General features: G+C 46.3%; 1 protein-coding gene across 2 annotated transcripts in view; it reads right to left on the bottom strand.

Moving 5' to 3' along the window:
• The window catches only part of BLK (BLK proto-oncogene, Src family tyrosine kinase), a 45,218-nt gene that overhangs the window by 10,516 nt on the left and 16,878 nt on the right, over positions 1 to 17,824 (bottom strand). For both annotated transcript variants that reach the window (XM_038133298.1, XM_038133297.1), the window contains exons 2-6: positions 16,555 to 16,657; positions 14,206 to 14,254; positions 7,982 to 8,075; positions 6,883 to 6,981; positions 5,736 to 5,839 (exon numbers count right to left, since the gene is read on the bottom strand). In XM_038133298.1, coding sequence (XP_037989226.1) covers positions 5,736 to 5,839; positions 6,883 to 6,981; positions 7,982 to 8,075; positions 14,206 to 14,254; positions 16,555 to 16,656 — 448 coding nt within the window. In that variant the 5' untranslated portion in view covers position 16,657. The remainder of the gene's footprint in view (positions 1 to 5,735; positions 5,840 to 6,882; positions 6,982 to 7,981; positions 8,076 to 14,205; positions 14,255 to 16,554; positions 16,658 to 17,824) is intronic.

Genomic DNA, 17,824 nt, shown 5'->3' with positions numbered 1-17,824 from the left:
TTCCTGGAGTAACATCTGCCTGTGCTGTGGCCAACAGCCCCGTGGAAGCACTGTGGGGACCAGCAGCACCTCTGCAGGCAGAGCAGTCAGATGGTCCTCAGCTCAGGATGGTCTTTCCACAGCTCCATATTCCCATCTGAGCTCTGCCAACCTCAGCATCATGAAATCAGAATGGTTTGGGTTGGAAAGGACCTTAAATTTCATCCAGTTCCACCCCCTGCCATGGGCAGGGACATCTTCCACTATCCCAGGGTCTCCAAGCTCTGTCCAACATGGCCTTGGACACTTCCAGAGATGCAGGGGCAGCCACAGCTTCTCTGGGCAACCTGTGCCACGGCTTCACCCTCACAGCCAAGAATTTCTTCCTAACATCCAATCTAAACCTGTCATCTTTCATTTTAAAGCCCTTTAAAACCATTTTCCTCTGGATTAAACATTATCAAACCTTGTGCCAAGGTCAGTGACTCAGCTGGGGGGATACAGAAGGTGGGTTCAGGAGAAATTTTTTTGTTCAGCTACAAACTTGTAACCATGGGTAAACCAGATCTAGGGATTCCCATCTGGAATCTTGTCCATTTTGGGCTTCAAGGGAGCTGCTCAGCCATCCACCACTCCAACCTGCTATTCCCTCCATGACTGTCTAAACCAAGGCTGGTTTTCAGTGCACAGAAGCATCACTAGATGATGCTGGAGAGCAGAATTTCCAGCCTGTGTGATTCAATGCAGCTTAGCAGTGGGGCTTTTTCCCCTTTGTCTGATCCTATTTCTGGAGTGAGTTGTTACAAGCCTGCTGGGCTGATCTAAGTCTAACATGTCACCTGGGCTGATAAATTGCCCATTTTTGTTTTTTTTTTTTTTTTTTTAATGAAAAGGCAAGGCTATACATGTTTAAAAGTGTGTCTCTGTTCATGCAGGATCATAAAAAAAAGCAACAGCAACTCTGAAACCCTAATCCTGCACGTGAGGGGAAAGTTTATTAACATAAAATCCTCACTGGTGTTTCTCCATCCCAGCACCAGCAGTTTTCCCTACACTGTGCCTGAAACCCATTTGCAGTTATAAAAAGCAGCAAAAAACCCTCTCCCCCACCTCTGTGGATATTTGCTCTGTTGGAGTGATCATAAATCTTTACAAGCAGAGTTTGGAAGAGTCTAAAGTTTTCCCAAGTGCCAGCAATCATTTTGAGGGGAGTCCCTTCCTGCAGAGACCAGATCTGCTGGTGTAAAACTCACGGAAAAAACTGGTGGTTTAAATGCAGAACCAGAGAACCTCAATTTGACGTGGTGGTCTCCTCAGCAGAGGAAGCTCTTCTGGTTCTCTTTCCTTCACCATGAATGCCAGGCAGAAGACAAATTAAGAAGCCTTTTTGATTTGATAAGTCCTGCAGCTGAACAACTGAGAAACAGCCCTGAAACATCTTCAGTTGGGCAATAAAACCTCGAGGGAAAGGCAAAGAAATGGCTCTGCTGGCTCCTCGGTAGTACCCACGTGGCCCTAAGTTCCAAAATAATGATAATAAACATCAAGGCCAAAGGTTGGACTTGATAATCTTAAGAGATCTTTTTTAACCTAAATGATTCTGTGAAGAAGAATATTACATTGATGACAACACATATTATTATTATTATTATTATTATTATTATTATTATTATTATTATTATTATTGATATTATTATTACTATTATTGCTATTATTATTATTATTGTTATTATTAATATTATTACTATTAACTATTATTAACTTCCATTATTGCTGTTGAGGGTGATGGCATTGTTTTAATTTCAAAGAGACTGAAATACAGCCCAGGCCAGGCTGCAGCCCAAGAGAGTTGGGCTCATGTGGCACAAGGCCAGGAGGGTGCTTGGCATGCCTGGGACACAGCTTAGGGTTTGTGTGGGATTTTTACAGGGTGAGGACTGCTCAAGGAAGGAGCCAAACATGGTGTGAAGGCAGCTGGCCTGAGGCCAAACGATCCTGCAGAAGGAAATCCAGGAATTGATGACAAAACACCACTGCAAGGGAGTGTCTGGGGGCTGAGAGTCAGCAGGGAAGAGGAGACCTGCCCTGCTTGCCAGTGTGGTTGCACCCAAAATACTCTTCTCCCACAGGATCTCCTTTCCAGGCCCCACCAACCCTTTAAACTCTCCCACACCTTTCAAACAGAGACAGGGCCAATCTCTCAGCTGCCAGTTTTAATTCTTACCCTGTCATTAAGCTAATGACTGCATCTCAGCCCCAGTCACAGTTTAATTTGCTGCAGGGAGTGTGGTGGAGCTTCCCTGTCCTTCTCCATGGCCAGTTACTGTTCCCTTGGGAGCTGCTGTGCAGAGTCAATGCACTGAAGCTGGAAAGATTCAATTCTTCCTTCACAAAATCACAGAATGGTTTGGATTTGAAGGGTCCTTAAATCTCATCTCGTTCCACCTCCTGCCATGGACAGAGGCACCTTCCACTAAACCAGGTTGCTCCAAGCTCCGTCCAACCTGGTCCCTGCTCCCTGTGACAGCAGGAAATGAAAATCATTGACTCCTAATTCCCTCTGATGACATCCGGGATAGACAAAAGGAGTTCTTGCTCCTCAGCCTCAAGGGACATTCACCTGTTCTTCAGTCCCACACCACATCCTGGCACAGACCTGGATGGTAAAGAGTCCAGAATACAAAAATCTATGGAACAATTTCTTCATCAAAAAGTTGGCCAGCCCTGGCACAGCTGCAGGGCAGTGATGCAGCCCCCATCCCTGGAAGGGTTTAAAAGCCATGTAGATGTGGCACCTGGGGACATGTGTTTAGCCCATTTCCTGCTCCTATAGCTCTCGGCAGCCCCTTAGATCCTTCCCAATAGGAAGGGCAGGAGCTGAGCTGGATGCAGAGGCTGAGCTCAGGGAGGTCTCTCCTGCTGGGAGCAGAGATGCAGGAATGCTGCTGGAAGCCAGGAGCCTGTGGCTCAGCTCAGCTGGGGGAATGTGCTCCTGCAGCTTTTGGAATGATTGTTACTTCAGGGGGACTTTGTTTATTTGCAGCAGCTTCAGCAAGGACAGTGCTCTGCCGATGATTTCACTGCTTCCCACACTGTCCCCGTCTTCCCAGGATGCTGAATGTGCCTTTTGGGGACTCTGAGAAATGTTGGCTCTGAAGATTTGCAGAGTTTATGCATCTCAAACCATGAGGAAAACAAAACTCTGCCCAGGATGGGCTGGGAATAAGTGCTGCTCCTACTCAGGGTGCAGAACACATCCTGCTGTGCCTGAGACATCCCAGTATGAGACAACCACCCCCCAGTTATTTAAGTCATTAATGGGATTGAGCTCAGCCCAGTGGCTAAAATTTGTCCCTGATGGTCAAATTTTGCTGGTGATGTGCCAAATGAGTGAAAACACACGTCATGGGGACAGAAAAACAGGAAAAAACAGTGGGGCTCTAAGGGCAGGGTTAACTCCATGGCATTGCTCTGGACATCTCTTGGTGGGCCACAGGGGTGCTTTACATCAGGGAATTCAGCTTCATGGCACACATTCGAGATGCCTGGCTTTGTCTTTTCCCTTTCTCTTCAGGGAGGAGGAAGCTGTGGCTAAGATGGATCAAACGTGGTCATTCAGGCAGCCCAAAGCACAGGGTGCTCAGGCAGCAGCTGGGCACACAGGACGATTCAGAGGATGAGGTGTTTGAAGGAATAACACCCATATTTTATCCTAAATATCAGAAGAGGCACAGGGCAGAGACACATCTGAGCATTTGGGACTCACATGGGGCTTTCATAGAGTGGAAGCCATATTTGCTAATGCAGAATATCCCACACCTCATTCTTCTTGACAGCAGAGACAGGGCATTGAGGATCTGGTGATTTCTCCTTGGATTTCAGGACAGTGCCACCTCTGCTTGAGCCCTGTGTGACCAAGACCCACCCACACTCCAGATAATTGCAGAAGTTGGGGACAATTGTCCTGAATAAGAGGGAAAGGTCTGATTCCATGCATGTGTGGCACTTAGAGATGCCACAAAGACCAGGATCATGTGTGGACAGAGGTTCAGACACAGCACTCCAGTGTTTGCTTTGTGGTGCTTCCTGCCCTTCCTGGGTGCAATGAACACACCAGCTACCCAGATATCCCAGCAAACAAAGGGAGAGTGGGAATGGGATAAACAGAAGAGCAGCACGTTGTTCCAAGTCCAAACCTGATCACTGCAAAAGCACCACAAAAGCAGCAGAGAGATACAGCAGAATAAGTGCCTTAATAAAGTGAAATGCTTAGAAACAAATATCTGAAATGTTTCCTGAGCTGAATGTTCCCTAAAAATTCTGAAAGCTGCAAATCCTTATGGATAGCAGCCCTCTTGCTTAGCACCAGCTCAGCAGGGATGTGTGGAGGTGAGTCCAGGCACGGGGCAGAGGGGGAAATTCAAAGCAGGGTGTTACAGTCTGACACAGCCCCACTGCCTGGTGGCTGAGGGAGACAGCTACAGGAGGATGAGATTCCAGCTGCTGCATCCACACCCTGGCACTGTTTAATTTTCTGGCAATGGTGGAAGGAACACCTCCATGGTGGAAGGAATAGATGCTGCCTTGGAGACCTCCCTTGTGAACAGGAGAAAAAAAGAGACAAGGAAGGAATAAGTAGATGCTACAGTGGGCAAGAGCCATTTGCAAGATGGAGGCACCAGACTGTTCCCTCTCTTACTGTTTGGCCTGGCCTTTGGAAGTATTTGGGAAACAAGTCAAGGAAAAGAAAGCTCCATATGGTTTCAGATGGATGCTCCAACTCTCTACTGAACAAGTCACAGTTGGACACCATGATCTTAGAAGTTTTCCAACCCAAACAATTCCTTGATTCTATTGGGAAGCCACAAAGTACCTTCTTCCAAATGTTAAGGAAAGACTCCTGCATCCATTTGGAAGGAAAGGAACCTAATGACAGCAAGACTGAAACGCTTTCCTGACCTAACCCATGGATCTGGTTCAGAGCAGAACCACGGGACCATCATGAACATTATTTCCTCTGTGCTGTAAATACACATGATGGACCAGAGGAAGCCAGGAGAAAAAGATAGGAAAGAAAAAATAAGGAATTCCCATGGGAAAACCTACACTAACTTCCAGACTCTATGAATTAATAGCATGGAACAAAGAAATTGAAATTAAATGGTTTTATATTTTGGTTAATAACTATATCTACTGCCCAAGAGGAGTGGGAGCAATTCTTTGGCCTTTCCATCCTCACTGGATCATTTCTTCAAAAGTCAGACATGTTCATATGGAAGGAAAGTGGATGAAATCCATCTATCCTGCTCCAGTCACTCTCCTAATAAAAGTTCTGATTTGTATGAAATCCCCTTGCTACAGAAAATCAGGAAAAACATGTTTTCCCTGGGAAAATGACTTTTTCAAAACTGTGCAAGTTTCTGTTGCAAACAGGAGAAATATTCCTTCAAGAGTGTGTAGAAATATCTTAATATCTTAAAAAAAAAAAAAAAAAAAGAGAGAGAGAGACATTTCCTTGGGAAGAAAAGGAAAATAGAACCCTTAAACTATTTTAGAAAATCTGCTTATTTGTGTTCCTGTGTCTATGCCATGAAGTCTGGTGGAAGAGCCACTCTCACCACAGCCAGAACTGCACAAATGAGTAGATCATGAGCAAATCTTTGCTTTCCAAACCCCCAGCTCACTCCTAGAGCCCTGCTGAAGGTTTTCCGAGCCTGGGCAACAATGAGGATTTACCTTTGCTCCATGGATCTCACCTTTGGTGGTTTCACTCTCCCGGACGAGGAAAGAGCCAACTTTGTTCCCAGAAGACAACAGAAGCCGTTCAGCATCTTTTCTGCTCAGAGTTCTAAAATACCACCTGGCAGACAGAAAAGGCAAAAGCATGGCTTAGAAAGGAAAAACTCTACAAAAACTGGAATTTTTTCCAGTTAGTTTTTTTGTTTGTTTGTTTGTTTGTTTTTATTAATCATTACACTGTGAAACTGAAGGTTGTTTTTATCAGCAAGTAGCTTTTTATCTGCTGGAAAGTGGCAATAATAGATTGTTTTGGGTAGATTAACACCAGATTTGGGTCATTTTGGGCTTGTTTCACAGCCTGGAAATTCAGACAGTGTGGGGAGTAGATGGGATGTGCAGTATCCCATACAAAGAACTTTTATGTCTCAGCCACATTTCTGTGCCCTGCTAAATATTTGCTGAACTCAGTGGAGGTTGGGTCCCTCCAAGAAGAGATTGCAGGCAGGACTGATCATTTAGAGCTGAATGCCATAGAGGAGGATAACTCATGGAAAAAAAAATCCTCCTTCTGTTTGTATTATAGGCAAAATAAACTCTTTTGACTGCAGCCTTTCATTCAATCTTCTTTGCAGAGAGGCTGCATCTGGGCTCATGTAAAAAACAGCGCTGTGGGTCTGGGTGCTGGCACTCAGTTTCCTGTCTTGTTAAATTGTTGGTGTGGTCCCTGGCAGACCCGAGACCTGGATCAGTGCACCCCACCCAGAGATTCCTGTTTACATATGGGTACTCTCTTGGAAGGTGAAGAGGTTTAAAGCCATTTGTGTGGGTGGACTGGCTCAGTGGGACCAGAGGATGGTCCCTGGCACTGCCACCATAACCCTTCTGTTGTTGCCCCCAAATCCTTGTTTTCCACAGTGGGTGCAATCAATGGGACAAGAACCTTTGCCCACTTTCCCATAAGGACCTCATCTTCCCTTTCCACGCCAATACAATGCTTAAAAATTTGTCCTGAGCTTTTGGGCAGCATTGTTTGGGGTGAGGAAAGACCTCCTGCCATCCAGCCTGGCAGTGACATCTTCCTGCCATCAATAAAGCTCCTCCTGGAGCTCATTGAGATCTAGGGCACAGCATTTGTGTTTGCCTCTCAAAAGCTTTCCCACTTACTTTTCCTCTTCCAAACTGTCCGCTTTTGCCACGAAGTTGCTGGGGATGTATCCTTTCCTCCCAGTGCTGAGGGACTTTGCCAGCCACCAGTCCCCCTCTCTGCAAAGGGAGCAGAGGAAAAGATGTGAGTGCCCAGAGGAGGCTTTGTGACAAGCTGAGGCTGTGGGGATGTGGACTGTGGGGTTTGAGCACTGCAGATGGACTGGGACTCCGTAATCCACTCTGCAGTTCCTTCTGGGCTCCCAAGCACCAAAACAAAGCTGGTGGCTGTTGGTGTTTCAAGGACTTGTGGAGGTGACAATCTCTTTCCATGAACGTGCAGCAACCACAGACCCAAACCTCTGCCACACACCTCGAGTGAGAGGAGGGGCATCAGGGTCACATGGTTTATTTTGTCTCTTGAACGGGGCATTGGGGTCCTTTCTGCTCCTTCCTTTGTGCTCCAGACACCCCACCTTGCTGTCCCACTGCTGACTGAGCCACCAGCCGTGACCCAAAGCCATCCCCATGCAGGGGGTTCTCCACCCCTTGTCCCGCAGGTCCCAGCCCATGGCATCTGGGTGAGAAATGTCACTTCTGGAGGCCATCTCAAACCTCCAGCAGCCAAGGATGGAGCAGCCCTTCAAGGTCTGGGGGCCCCAAGCTCACCTCTGCCCTGTTATGGACTGGGCCTCTTCTGTGGTGAGTTTGAGAAGTTGAAATGAAACCTCTCAAGTGTCTGGCTCAGTTCTGTCCTTTCCTCTGACTACACCCAACCCACATCCTTTGCAGAAGCAGAATCAGCACGAACACAGGACAGGAGCTGTTTTTTCTTGTTGTTTTCTTGTTGTTTTTATTTATGCTACTTCTGCACCCACAGGCACTGACAGCAAAGAGGATCCCAGTACCACCTAGGCAGGGACAGTACCCAGCCCCAGAGTATCTGTGACCCACAGAATTGTCACCCTGCAGAGAGAAGAGAGTACCCACAGCCATGCTCTGGAGCACAGCCAAGGCACAGGCTCAGCTCTGGTCAGCTGCAAAGTGGTGGCTGACCCCAAGGTCCTCCCTTTCCCAGCCTCCCTGTGCTCATCTTTGAACTTCCTCCTGGGTCACTTACTTGGAGAGGACCTGGAGTTTCTCCCCTTTGACCAGCTCCAGGTCACGGTCACTTGAGGCAGGAAAATCGTACAGTGCAACCACAAACAAGTGATCTGAAAGAAGAATGAACTCCTTTGCATCCAGACTGTTCCTTGAGTGGTTTGAGGCACACCTGGGTGTATGGTGGGGCATTTCAACCCCTAAACACAGGGCTCTGTCATCCTCCCACCCCCAAATCCAACCTTTCCACCAACCCAGCTTTCCTTCTCACCACAACCTCTGCTCAGGGATTGACACTGATTCAACAAAGCATTTCCTGTGTATGTATTTTTAAAACACTGCAGAACCACCCCCCAATCCACAAAAACCCAGAGTGTAAATAAGAAAAAGGAGTTTGTGTGGAATTAGAAGGGTCATAGATAACCTGTCAGAGTTCAGCCTGACTTTTACACAGTGGTAAATGAAAACTGCAGCATTTCCCATGGTGGCTGTGGAATTTGACTCAAAATGATGTAGGGTTTTTTAATTGAAAAAAGTATTAAGTCATTAAAATTTCTGTTATTTGAGGCTGTTTCTAGGATTTAGCTATCCCTGGGCTCATGGTCTCTTGCCTGTGCTCTGGTCTCATCTGGTATCTTGCCATTCTTCCCTCTTGAACACTTTTCCATTCCACAGAATGGTTTGGGTGGGAAGGGACCTTAAAGATCATCCAGTTCCACCCCCTGCCACGGGAGGAACACCTTCCACTACCCCAGGCTGCTCCTTCCAACCTGGCCTTGGACACTTCCAGGGATCCAGGAGCAGCCACAGCTTCTCAGAGCACCCCGTGCCAGGGCCTCCCCACCCTCACAGGGAACAATTCCTCCCTCACATCTAACCCAAACCTGCGCTGTGCCAGTTTAAAACTGCTGCCCTTTGTCCTGTCACTTTCTGCCCACATAAAAAGTCCCACTCTTGGTTTTATGAGCCCTGTCCATGTGCCACGATGCTCTGGCACAGCCCAGGGCTGATCCCTGTGGGCTGGACCTGAAGCTCTCGGTTTGCAAACCCCGGAGGTGCTGGGGCTGCTCTCGGGGAAGCAGTGCAACCTCTCCCCTGTGCTCTGCACGCTCGGAGCTGCTGGAGCAGAAAAGAGCAGCTATTTTGGGGCAAATCAAAATGTATAAAAAGAATCAGCACATGCGCAGGATCACAAAAATCAAACCAAAACACCGTGGTGAAAAATAAAAAGAAAGGAGGAGTGAAAGAAGGAGAAGAAGAAGGAGGAGAAGGAGGAGAAAAACAGAATAAAAAAAATTAAAGAAAAAGAGAAATTTAAAGAAAAAGAAAAAAAGAAAAAAGAAAAAGAAAAAATGAAAAAGAAAAAGAAGAAGAAAAAGAAAAAGAAAAAGAAAAAGAAAAAGAAAAAGAAAAAGAAAAAGAAAAAGAAAAAGAAAAAGAAAAAGAAAAAGAAAAAGAAAAAGAAAAAGAAAAAGAAAAAAAGACAAAGGAAAAGAAAAAGAAAAAGAAAAAGAAAAAGAAAAAGAAAAAGAAAAAGAAAAAGAAAAAGAAAAAGAAAAAAAGACAAAGAAAAAGAAAAAGAAAAAGAAAAAGAAAAAAGACAAAGGAAAAGAAAAAGAAAAAGAAAAAGAAAAAGAAAAAAAGACAAAGGAAAAGAAAAAGGAAAATAAAAATAAAAAGAAAAAAGACAAAGGAAAAGAAAAAGGAAAATAAAAAGAAAAAAAAAGAAGAAAAAAAGAATGGGAACTGTGCTGCAGGAAGGCTTCAGCTTGTGCTCAGCCTAATTAATGCACTGAGACCGATGGACAGCCTATTATTATCATTTTTCAAAACAGCCTGTCAAGCCACTGTCTTTGGGTGACCTTTTCAAATAATGCCACCAGCAAGAGAGCCAGACTGGCCCTTTGTCACAGCAAGATAACCGTGTCTCTGGGGCGACTTGGGGTTTGTGTCTGTGCAAGGCTGGCTGCTGCTCCGATGGCAATTTGTTAGGGAGGAGAAAGGGTCAGCGTGGGAGGAAAGGCAGCTTTGGAAAGCAGAGCCCTGAGCAGCTCCCTTCAGGCTTTTGAGAAGGAAATCGGAGATCCATGAGAGGTTCCAGCAGAGCCTCTCTCCCAGGATGGGAAAAGGATGATCAGTCACAAGGGAGAATGCTTTGAAGTCTGAAAATAGCTGGCACGGTTGGGGGCTTCCCCTTGAGGCAGCTCGAATTAGCAACGCACCCAAACTCTGTCTGCCTCCTTGAGAAAGTTGTTATCACACATCTGCTCAGACATGAAAGGGTTTGGGGCATCTGCCCCCTGTGAGGTGTGCACCACCAGCCTGCCATCCACACACACACCCTCCTGGTCCTCTTGAAAGGGAAATAAAGCAGTGATCACACTCGTGCTTGGAAAAATAGGAGCAAGTGTGTGAATGTCTTCAAGTCCAGAGTGGCTGTGTACTCCAGAAAATGAAAATGGAGTTTTGATCTCAAAGCAACTGACATAAGTGAAAATAAATGGAATTAAAAAGAGAGAATACAGCAAGGACAAAAAGGGTTTGCATGCTGAAAAATATACTTTATCACCTCTTATCCCAAAACAGGCACTGAGAACACTGCACACTGAAATGAGCCAGAAGAAAAGCTCTCTCCGCCTGAGCTAGCAGGAGTTGCCATCTCATGATGAAAGGGGCTCTTCCTGTCCCTGAGTCCATCACCCCATGAGAAACACATGGATTACACTGCCTTGGATCAGTTTGATCCACTCAGGCCATGAGAGGCTCGTCGGGGCCGTGAGGAACTCTCAGATAAAGCTGCCAGCCCCAGGACTTTGATTGGGAGCCAAACACATCCTAGCTCAGAGCTGCTGTCAGCCAAGTCTGATACCAGCAGGGTTTGCAGAGGCTGAGTGCCAGTTTGGTGGCTCAATGGGAATGATTCAACCAGTCCTCCCACAGCTGGCTTGTCCTGAATGGAAGGTCTTTGCAACCACCTCATGGCCACAAAGCAGGGCTGAGACTGTGCCAGGGTGTCCCAGAGGATCATCCATTGGCTTAGAGCCGTTTTAGGATGGTCATGGTGTGAGTGACAACTTGCAGGACACGTTGGCCAGCTGGGTGCACTGAGCTATGGCTTACTGCTGCTGGAAATGGGGTCTGCTTTTGGTTTCAGCCTGGCACGGGCTGGTTGGAATCACTGAATCCTAAATTTGGAAAAGATCTTTAATGTCATCAAGTCCAACCATTAACCCAGCACTTAGGCAAGTGCCAAGGCAACCCCTAAACCATGTCCCCAAATGCCACATTCCTATGGCGTTTAAATTCCTCCAGGGATGGTGATTCCATTGCCTGGGCAGCTGATCTGAGGATTGATAACACCTTTCATGATTTTTTTTCCCCTAATATCCAATTTAACCCTCCCCTGGTGCAACTTTAGGCCATCTCCTCTAGTCCTTTCACTTTTTACCAGGGAGAAGAGCCCAACCCCTACCTGGCTACAATTTGTTTGCAAGGAGTTGTGCAGAGCCAGAAGGTCCCCATGAGCCTCCTTTTCTCCAGGCTGAGCCCCTTTCCCAGCTCCCTCAGCCTCTTCTCAGACATGCTCCACATCAAAGCAAACGTTTTTGATTAGAAGATTTTTAATTTCTCACTAAAAACTCAGCCCTTTTTTTCAGTAGAAACAACCTTTCCCTCTCCCACTTCAGTTCCAACTCACATTTCTGACAGCATTCCTTTCAAGCTCAAAACCACATTCAAGTAACAACGATAAAAACAACCGAGAATTTCGGCATTAACTTTGAGATGCCACAGAAGACCTCAACTTCCAGAGCATGCTAACCTTCCACATCCTGAAACTCGGTCCTGCTCATATTTTGGCCAGCAAGAAGCAAGTGAAGAGGTGGAAGAAGTTGTGGTTCCTCACCAGAAGAAATGACCTTGCAGAGACTTTGACTCCTCATGCTGTTGCAGGTTATTAAAATGCCTGAGGACAAGCACCCAAAACCACCAGCCCTTTCCATCAGTGGGATTTAAATCCAGCTGTGAGCAGCTGGCAGGGCAAGGGCAGGGGTTATTCTACCTATTTTCTCTGTCTTATCCATCCAATGCAAGCAAACAGCAGCCCTACTCTTGGACTGCTCTGGCACTCTTGGGTTTGGGGCTTACCATGGGCCAGGAGTTTGCAGTGCTGGGAGCTTTGGGTGTTCAGAATTAAAATTTTTACTTCACAGAGACTTAAAACCAGCCTTAAAAACTTTGTGGTTGCTCAGGGAATGGTGTTAAAATGAATGACTCACACCACGGGAAAATCACCTGAAGTGAAAAAAGGATTGGTGATGCCACGTGCACCACATTGAATGCAGAGGTCTGCACCCTTTGCCTGCCTTTGTGTTATTTCCATGAGGATAAATAATGTCAGGAGGAATTTGGTTTTTGTCAAAAATAAATAAATTAATGATTTCTGAGGCAGAGGTGTAAAAGCTGGAAAATGTGAGACAATTTCAGTAGCTCGAGATCAGAAAAAAAAAAACAAAGAAAAATAATGCAAAATGCAAGGAGAGTAAAAACAAAAAATCCACAAAAATTAAAAAAAAAAAACCAGGAAAAGAAAGGGTTGATTTTACATTATATAGCCAATAATTTTTCCTGATTGAATTTAAAGTGCTCCCATAGGATTTAATTAATCTCTCTGAATTTATTTTTTTATATGATGTGATTGCCTGGATTTTGTATTTTCTCTTTCGTTTCACTTGAATTGCTGTCACTTGGTAGAAGATCTCTGGTGTCTCAAATATCTTGCTTGGTTCTTATCAGCCCATTTTCCCACAAAGGGCACAGTCAGATGTAGCATCATTTCAGGAAACTCAGACACTGGCAGAGAAAAATAGGAAGTTTTCCAGACTGTCAGTGTGAATATTCCTCCAGAACTGGAACTGAATCTAATGAACAAAATTAGTTTTGAGAGCTGAAAATGGCTAATATTGTACTTAATCCATTTTTTAGCATCTTTCAACTTCTGCCTTTGGGCATGAAGGAGAAGTAAAATCTGCCTCCTTGATCACAATTTCTGCTGTGACTCTGACCAGAGTGGAAAAAACCTTGTGATAAAAATCCTGTGATAAAAACCCTGTCATAAAAACTCTGTGCTAAAAATTCTGTGACAAACTGTCAGTCCCTGCTCAGCTGGGGAGGTGGGAGAGCACGGCCACTTGGAAACATGCCATGAAAACAATTCTGCAAAAGAAATCATAGTTTCTGGAAAAATGGCATTGCCATGAAAGCACATCCCAGATTACGTGGTTGAAGATATTCACCTCCCACAAATTTGATCTCCATAACAAAAGCCAAATTTGAAGAATATTTTGATGTTGCAGGAGTTCCTGTTCTTGGCCCATGGTCAAGGGGCCCTAAGACCTCCAGAAGACCTCCAGAGGACCTAAGAAGACCTAACACTGTCATTCCATCCATCCCATTTATTCACCATCCCCCCTTTTCTCTTCCCCCACACTATCTCCCCTAATCCTACCCTTTCATCCATGTGTAGAACTTTCATGTGTTGCTAACTGCCCTCTTCCAAGCTTCCTCTATTTACCCCCCTCCTCTAATTATCTCTCTCTCTGTCCTTAATCTGCAGAATTTCTTTGACAAAAATACACATGAGCTGCTGCTGGAGTCTGGGAAGAGGGAGCTGAGGGGTCCCTGCTAAAAGACAATAATCTCCAAACACCATCTGTGACCCACAGATAATTGCAGAGGTGGATGAAGCCAACAGCCCATCTCCAGGCAGGGGCTCTGTGTATCCTTATTTTAAGCTCTTCCCTTTCTTCTCTTTCTCTTTGTAGCCTCTCTGGGCTCTATGATGCCTGCTATTTCCTCTGAAATTTTCAGCTGGCTGGATAAAGCATCCATGTCACACTGCAGACAGGGCAGAGAAATCTCCCACAGCTCCAGGCTCAGATCTCCCTTTGCTCCTGCAATCATGGAATCACAGGATTGGAAGCGACCTTAAAGATCACCTGGTTCCAAAGGAGAGAGAGTGCTTTTCCCTCCGGGTTTCTTTGATGAGCAGGGGAAAATTGGCAGCTGTAAGGACTTGGTGATGCAAACTGAGTTTTCTGAACTGCTCTGATAAACTCCCTGCCTGGCACGGCTGCAATACAGAAACCACACGCCTCTGACGTGATGGCTTGTCCACAAACCCTGACATTTGGGGACCACCACCCTGCAAAACCCTATGGAGAGGCAAAGAAAACAGAACCTTACCTTGTGCAGAGCCTTGGTTTAGATGAGGGCTGTTGATAACTTGTCTCCCCTGTGATAGAAATAGAAAGGAAAAAGGAGATATTTATCACTTTGCTGTGTTTCAGGAAGAACTGATTTCAGCTTTACAGACGAGTGGGAGTCTGGTCCAGAGACCACTGCAGTCAGTCAGCAGCCCCCGTGCCTGGCTCCACAGCTGTGATGGCTTTAGCACATTTTGCCATGAGGTGTTCACAGCTGTCTTCACAGAAAGCTGGAAGAAGCCTTGGCTTCCCTCTGAGTTAAAGCAGAAATCAGCTGCCCCCTCATTTGGAGCCTGCTCTATCCACTGTCCACTGATGCCAGATTTCAGATCGGTGAGGGATGAGAGCTGCATGGTCTAATTGAGAAATGGCAATTGCAGAGTTGTTTGAAGCAGAAAACCAGAGATATTGTCTGCTGTGACTGTCCCAAGGATCATGAGTATATGATATCCTTTGCTCAAGATTACATTAGAAAAACAGAGGCAGTGACTGCAACAGCTAATTAATCAGAGAACTGTAGAAATCATAGAATATTCAATGGTCCTTGTGGATATCCATTCTATGATCCAATGATTCTATGATTCCTGAGATGGAAGGGGCCCACAAGGATCATTGATCCAGCTCTGGGCCCTGCACAGAGATCCCAAAAATCCCACCCTGTGCCTTGGAACATTTTCCAAATGCTCCTGGAGCTCTGGCAGACTTGGAGATTCCCTGGGGAGCCTGCTCAGTGCCCTACCACCCTCTGGGGGAAGAATCTTTTCCCAATATCCAGACTAAATCTCCTCTGACATAGCTCCAGCTGCTCCCTTGGGTCCTGTCACTGGTCACAGAGAGCAGAGATCACAGCTGCCCCTCCACTGTACCTCAGGAGGAAATTGTAGACTGTGAAATTAAATAGCAACAAGTGACTAGCAACTCATCTGGGCACAATTTTAAAATGCTTACTTTGTTCCTGGCTTGGTTTGGCCCTGCTGCTGAAACTGGCAAATTGTCCATAGATCATTCCAAATGAGCTGGGATGGAACCACCTTGTTTTGGGGGATAACAGTTTGAAACTGGCCTTCACCCACCTTGCAGTGCCTATGGTGGGTGTTTGACCACACTGGGTGTTTTTATACATGTGCAAAAGTGGTGAAATACAGACGCAGAACTAAAAACACCTCGTGTTTTCTGCCGGCACCACCTTTTGACCCCAGCTTAGCAGCAGTGTGGGGTGGGAGAGCTGCTCATCTGCTGCCATTTCTCATTTAAGTGGAAGAAATTTGGATTTCCCCTGACATGTGAGAGCTGAGTGCCTGTGGCAAAAAATAACGAATGGCAGAAGGTGGTCAGTGATACTGTATTTATACTGATAGTGGCTCCTCTCCAGTGAGCTGGAGAGAATGAAATCTAGGAAAATAACATCTTCCTGGTCAATCTGACATCTGCTGTCACAAAAACTGGACTGAATAGCCGTGGGAGAACTCAGAAATGAAAGTAAAGGAGTGAAAAACATCTCCAGCTGTCATAAAAAGCAATGATTTGCAATTCCTTCCCTCTCCCAGGGCTCGAGATGATCTTCACATGAGAGTTGCACCTCGAGTTTCTCTTGTGCTGGCTGCTGGCTGCAGTGCTGGCAGGGGCAAGGAAAGACAAAACAACTTCACGTCCTTTGCAGAGCAACAGAGGTGAAGTGACTTACAAAGTTTAAACAAGTTTGTCATTTGAGGTGTCCAAAATCCTTCCCCGGTTCCTTCCTGCTCTATGTCCATGCCAGCGGAGGATGAGGCAACGCAAAGGGAGCAGCAGATGCCCAGCATTTCTGATTCGCAGCTCAGCCCAACACAGGCTGGCTGCAGACCCTCTTTACTGAACCCGCTGAGGACTCACAGTGGTGAAGTTTCCACTGTGGTTTGCAACTTTGAATCTTAGCCTCAATCTGACCCATCTTGCAAGTCAGCAACATCAGCCTGGGTTTCAAAGTGCTGATGAGAAGATATTTCAATACACAGTGTTTTAGGGGTTTGAAATGTACAGAGGTTCCTCCGAGCCCTTCCCACCCCTGTCCAAAAGGGATCAGCTGGGAGGACCAGGTTTTCCAGAGAAGCTGTGGCTACCCCATCCTTGGAAGTGTCCAAGGCCCAGTTGGACAGGGCTTGGAGCAACCTGGGATAGAGGAAGGTGGCTCTGCCCATGGCAGGGGGTGGAACTGGATGGTGGATGGGCTTTCAGGTTCTTTCCAACCCAAATAATTATGTGATCTGTGATTCTAAATATTGTCTGCATCACCCCAGATACCAACTGAGCTGTGGGGGGATCCCAAAAGGACACAAAACTGCAGGCTTACCTTGGGTGGGGCAGGAGGAGGTTTACCCTTGGTTTTTGAGTTGCCTCCAGAAGTGTGTTTCTCATTGGGCATCAGCTGATTTTTGCTGCCAAACAACCCCATCCTGGAAGGAAGAGCAGAAACTGGTTTCAATAAGACTGTTTTTGGGGAAAAGTGCAGGCACTGAGGGACAAAGTCTTTGCATTCATGAAGAACAAGCTGGAGAAGATCAGAATGCAGGACAATGGGACAGTGAAGAGAGGAGTCGAAAACCATCCTGTCTACAGTCCTCTGCTACCTTGGACCTTGTGAACCCCATGGTTTCTGTTCCCACATGACTCTGGTGTTTCACACTTTGCAAATGAGGTTCAAACAGACACTACAAGTCACCAGAAATACAAGAAAAAGAGGCTCAAATGACTGCTTTGGCTATGTCCGCTCTCCAACTCGGAGATCTTCATCTGATATCCAAGTTGCTCCAGAGCTGGGTGATGCTGGAGGGGTGAAGATGGATTTATCAACAGCCCTGTGCTGAGCTGTTCAGCTGCACCAGGGCTTCAGGAGGGTCACACAGCCCCTGGGCCGAGAAGGAGTCACCTCAGGCAGCCCAGGGCTTTCTGCAGCTCCTGTCCCTCCCACGCAGCAGGGCCAGCGTGGATGTGGCCGCACCGTGCACGGAACCAGTCCCGCTGTTCCTCACATTTCAGCAGCTCAGGCTCACACTTGGTTTGTCCAGAAAGCCACAGGACCTCTCTGGCCCTTTGGAATACTGTAAGAAGTTTAAGGAATGTGGTGCAGCCTGCATCCATCCTGCCTGTAAAGTGTGGGCTGAGGGCTTGTCTCATCCATCTGCAGTACTCTGGTAATTTTTGATGTGCTCTGGGTTCTCACAAGGTGTGGCTCTCCCAGAAATCATGGATTAGGTTTCCCTATACCCTATGGATGTCTCCGACCTCCTGGACACCCCAAGGATCAGTAGACACAAATGAACCAAACCCTTTCCATGGATCATCATCTGGTCTGCATTAAGGTTTCCAAGCTTGGGCTTGGGGGCTGTTTGACTTTCATCCTAGAAATGTAATTTCAGCTCCAGACTGGAATTCAAGGATAATAATGGGTCTGGGTAGCCAAAATGGCCAAACTCTTCTTGGAGCCTCAAAAAGGAAGGAGCAGATGAAGCCAGCATTGCTGAAGTGCAACATCCAGTGCCAAAGTCTGCCCCACTCCTGCTTTGAGCCAAAGGCTTTGGAAGGTGTGGGCTACATGCCCAAAACACCCCAAAAATGAAACC

The sequence above is a fragment of the Motacilla alba genome, chromosome 3 (assembly GCF_015832195.1).
Source record: "Motacilla alba alba isolate MOTALB_02 chromosome 3, Motacilla_alba_V1.0_pri, whole genome shotgun sequence".
NCBI classification, from domain to species: Eukaryota; Metazoa; Chordata; class Aves; order Passeriformes; family Motacillidae; genus Motacilla; species Motacilla alba.
The sequence above is the reverse complement of the archived record's forward strand: the minus strand, read 5'-3'. Positions and strand labels throughout refer to the sequence as shown.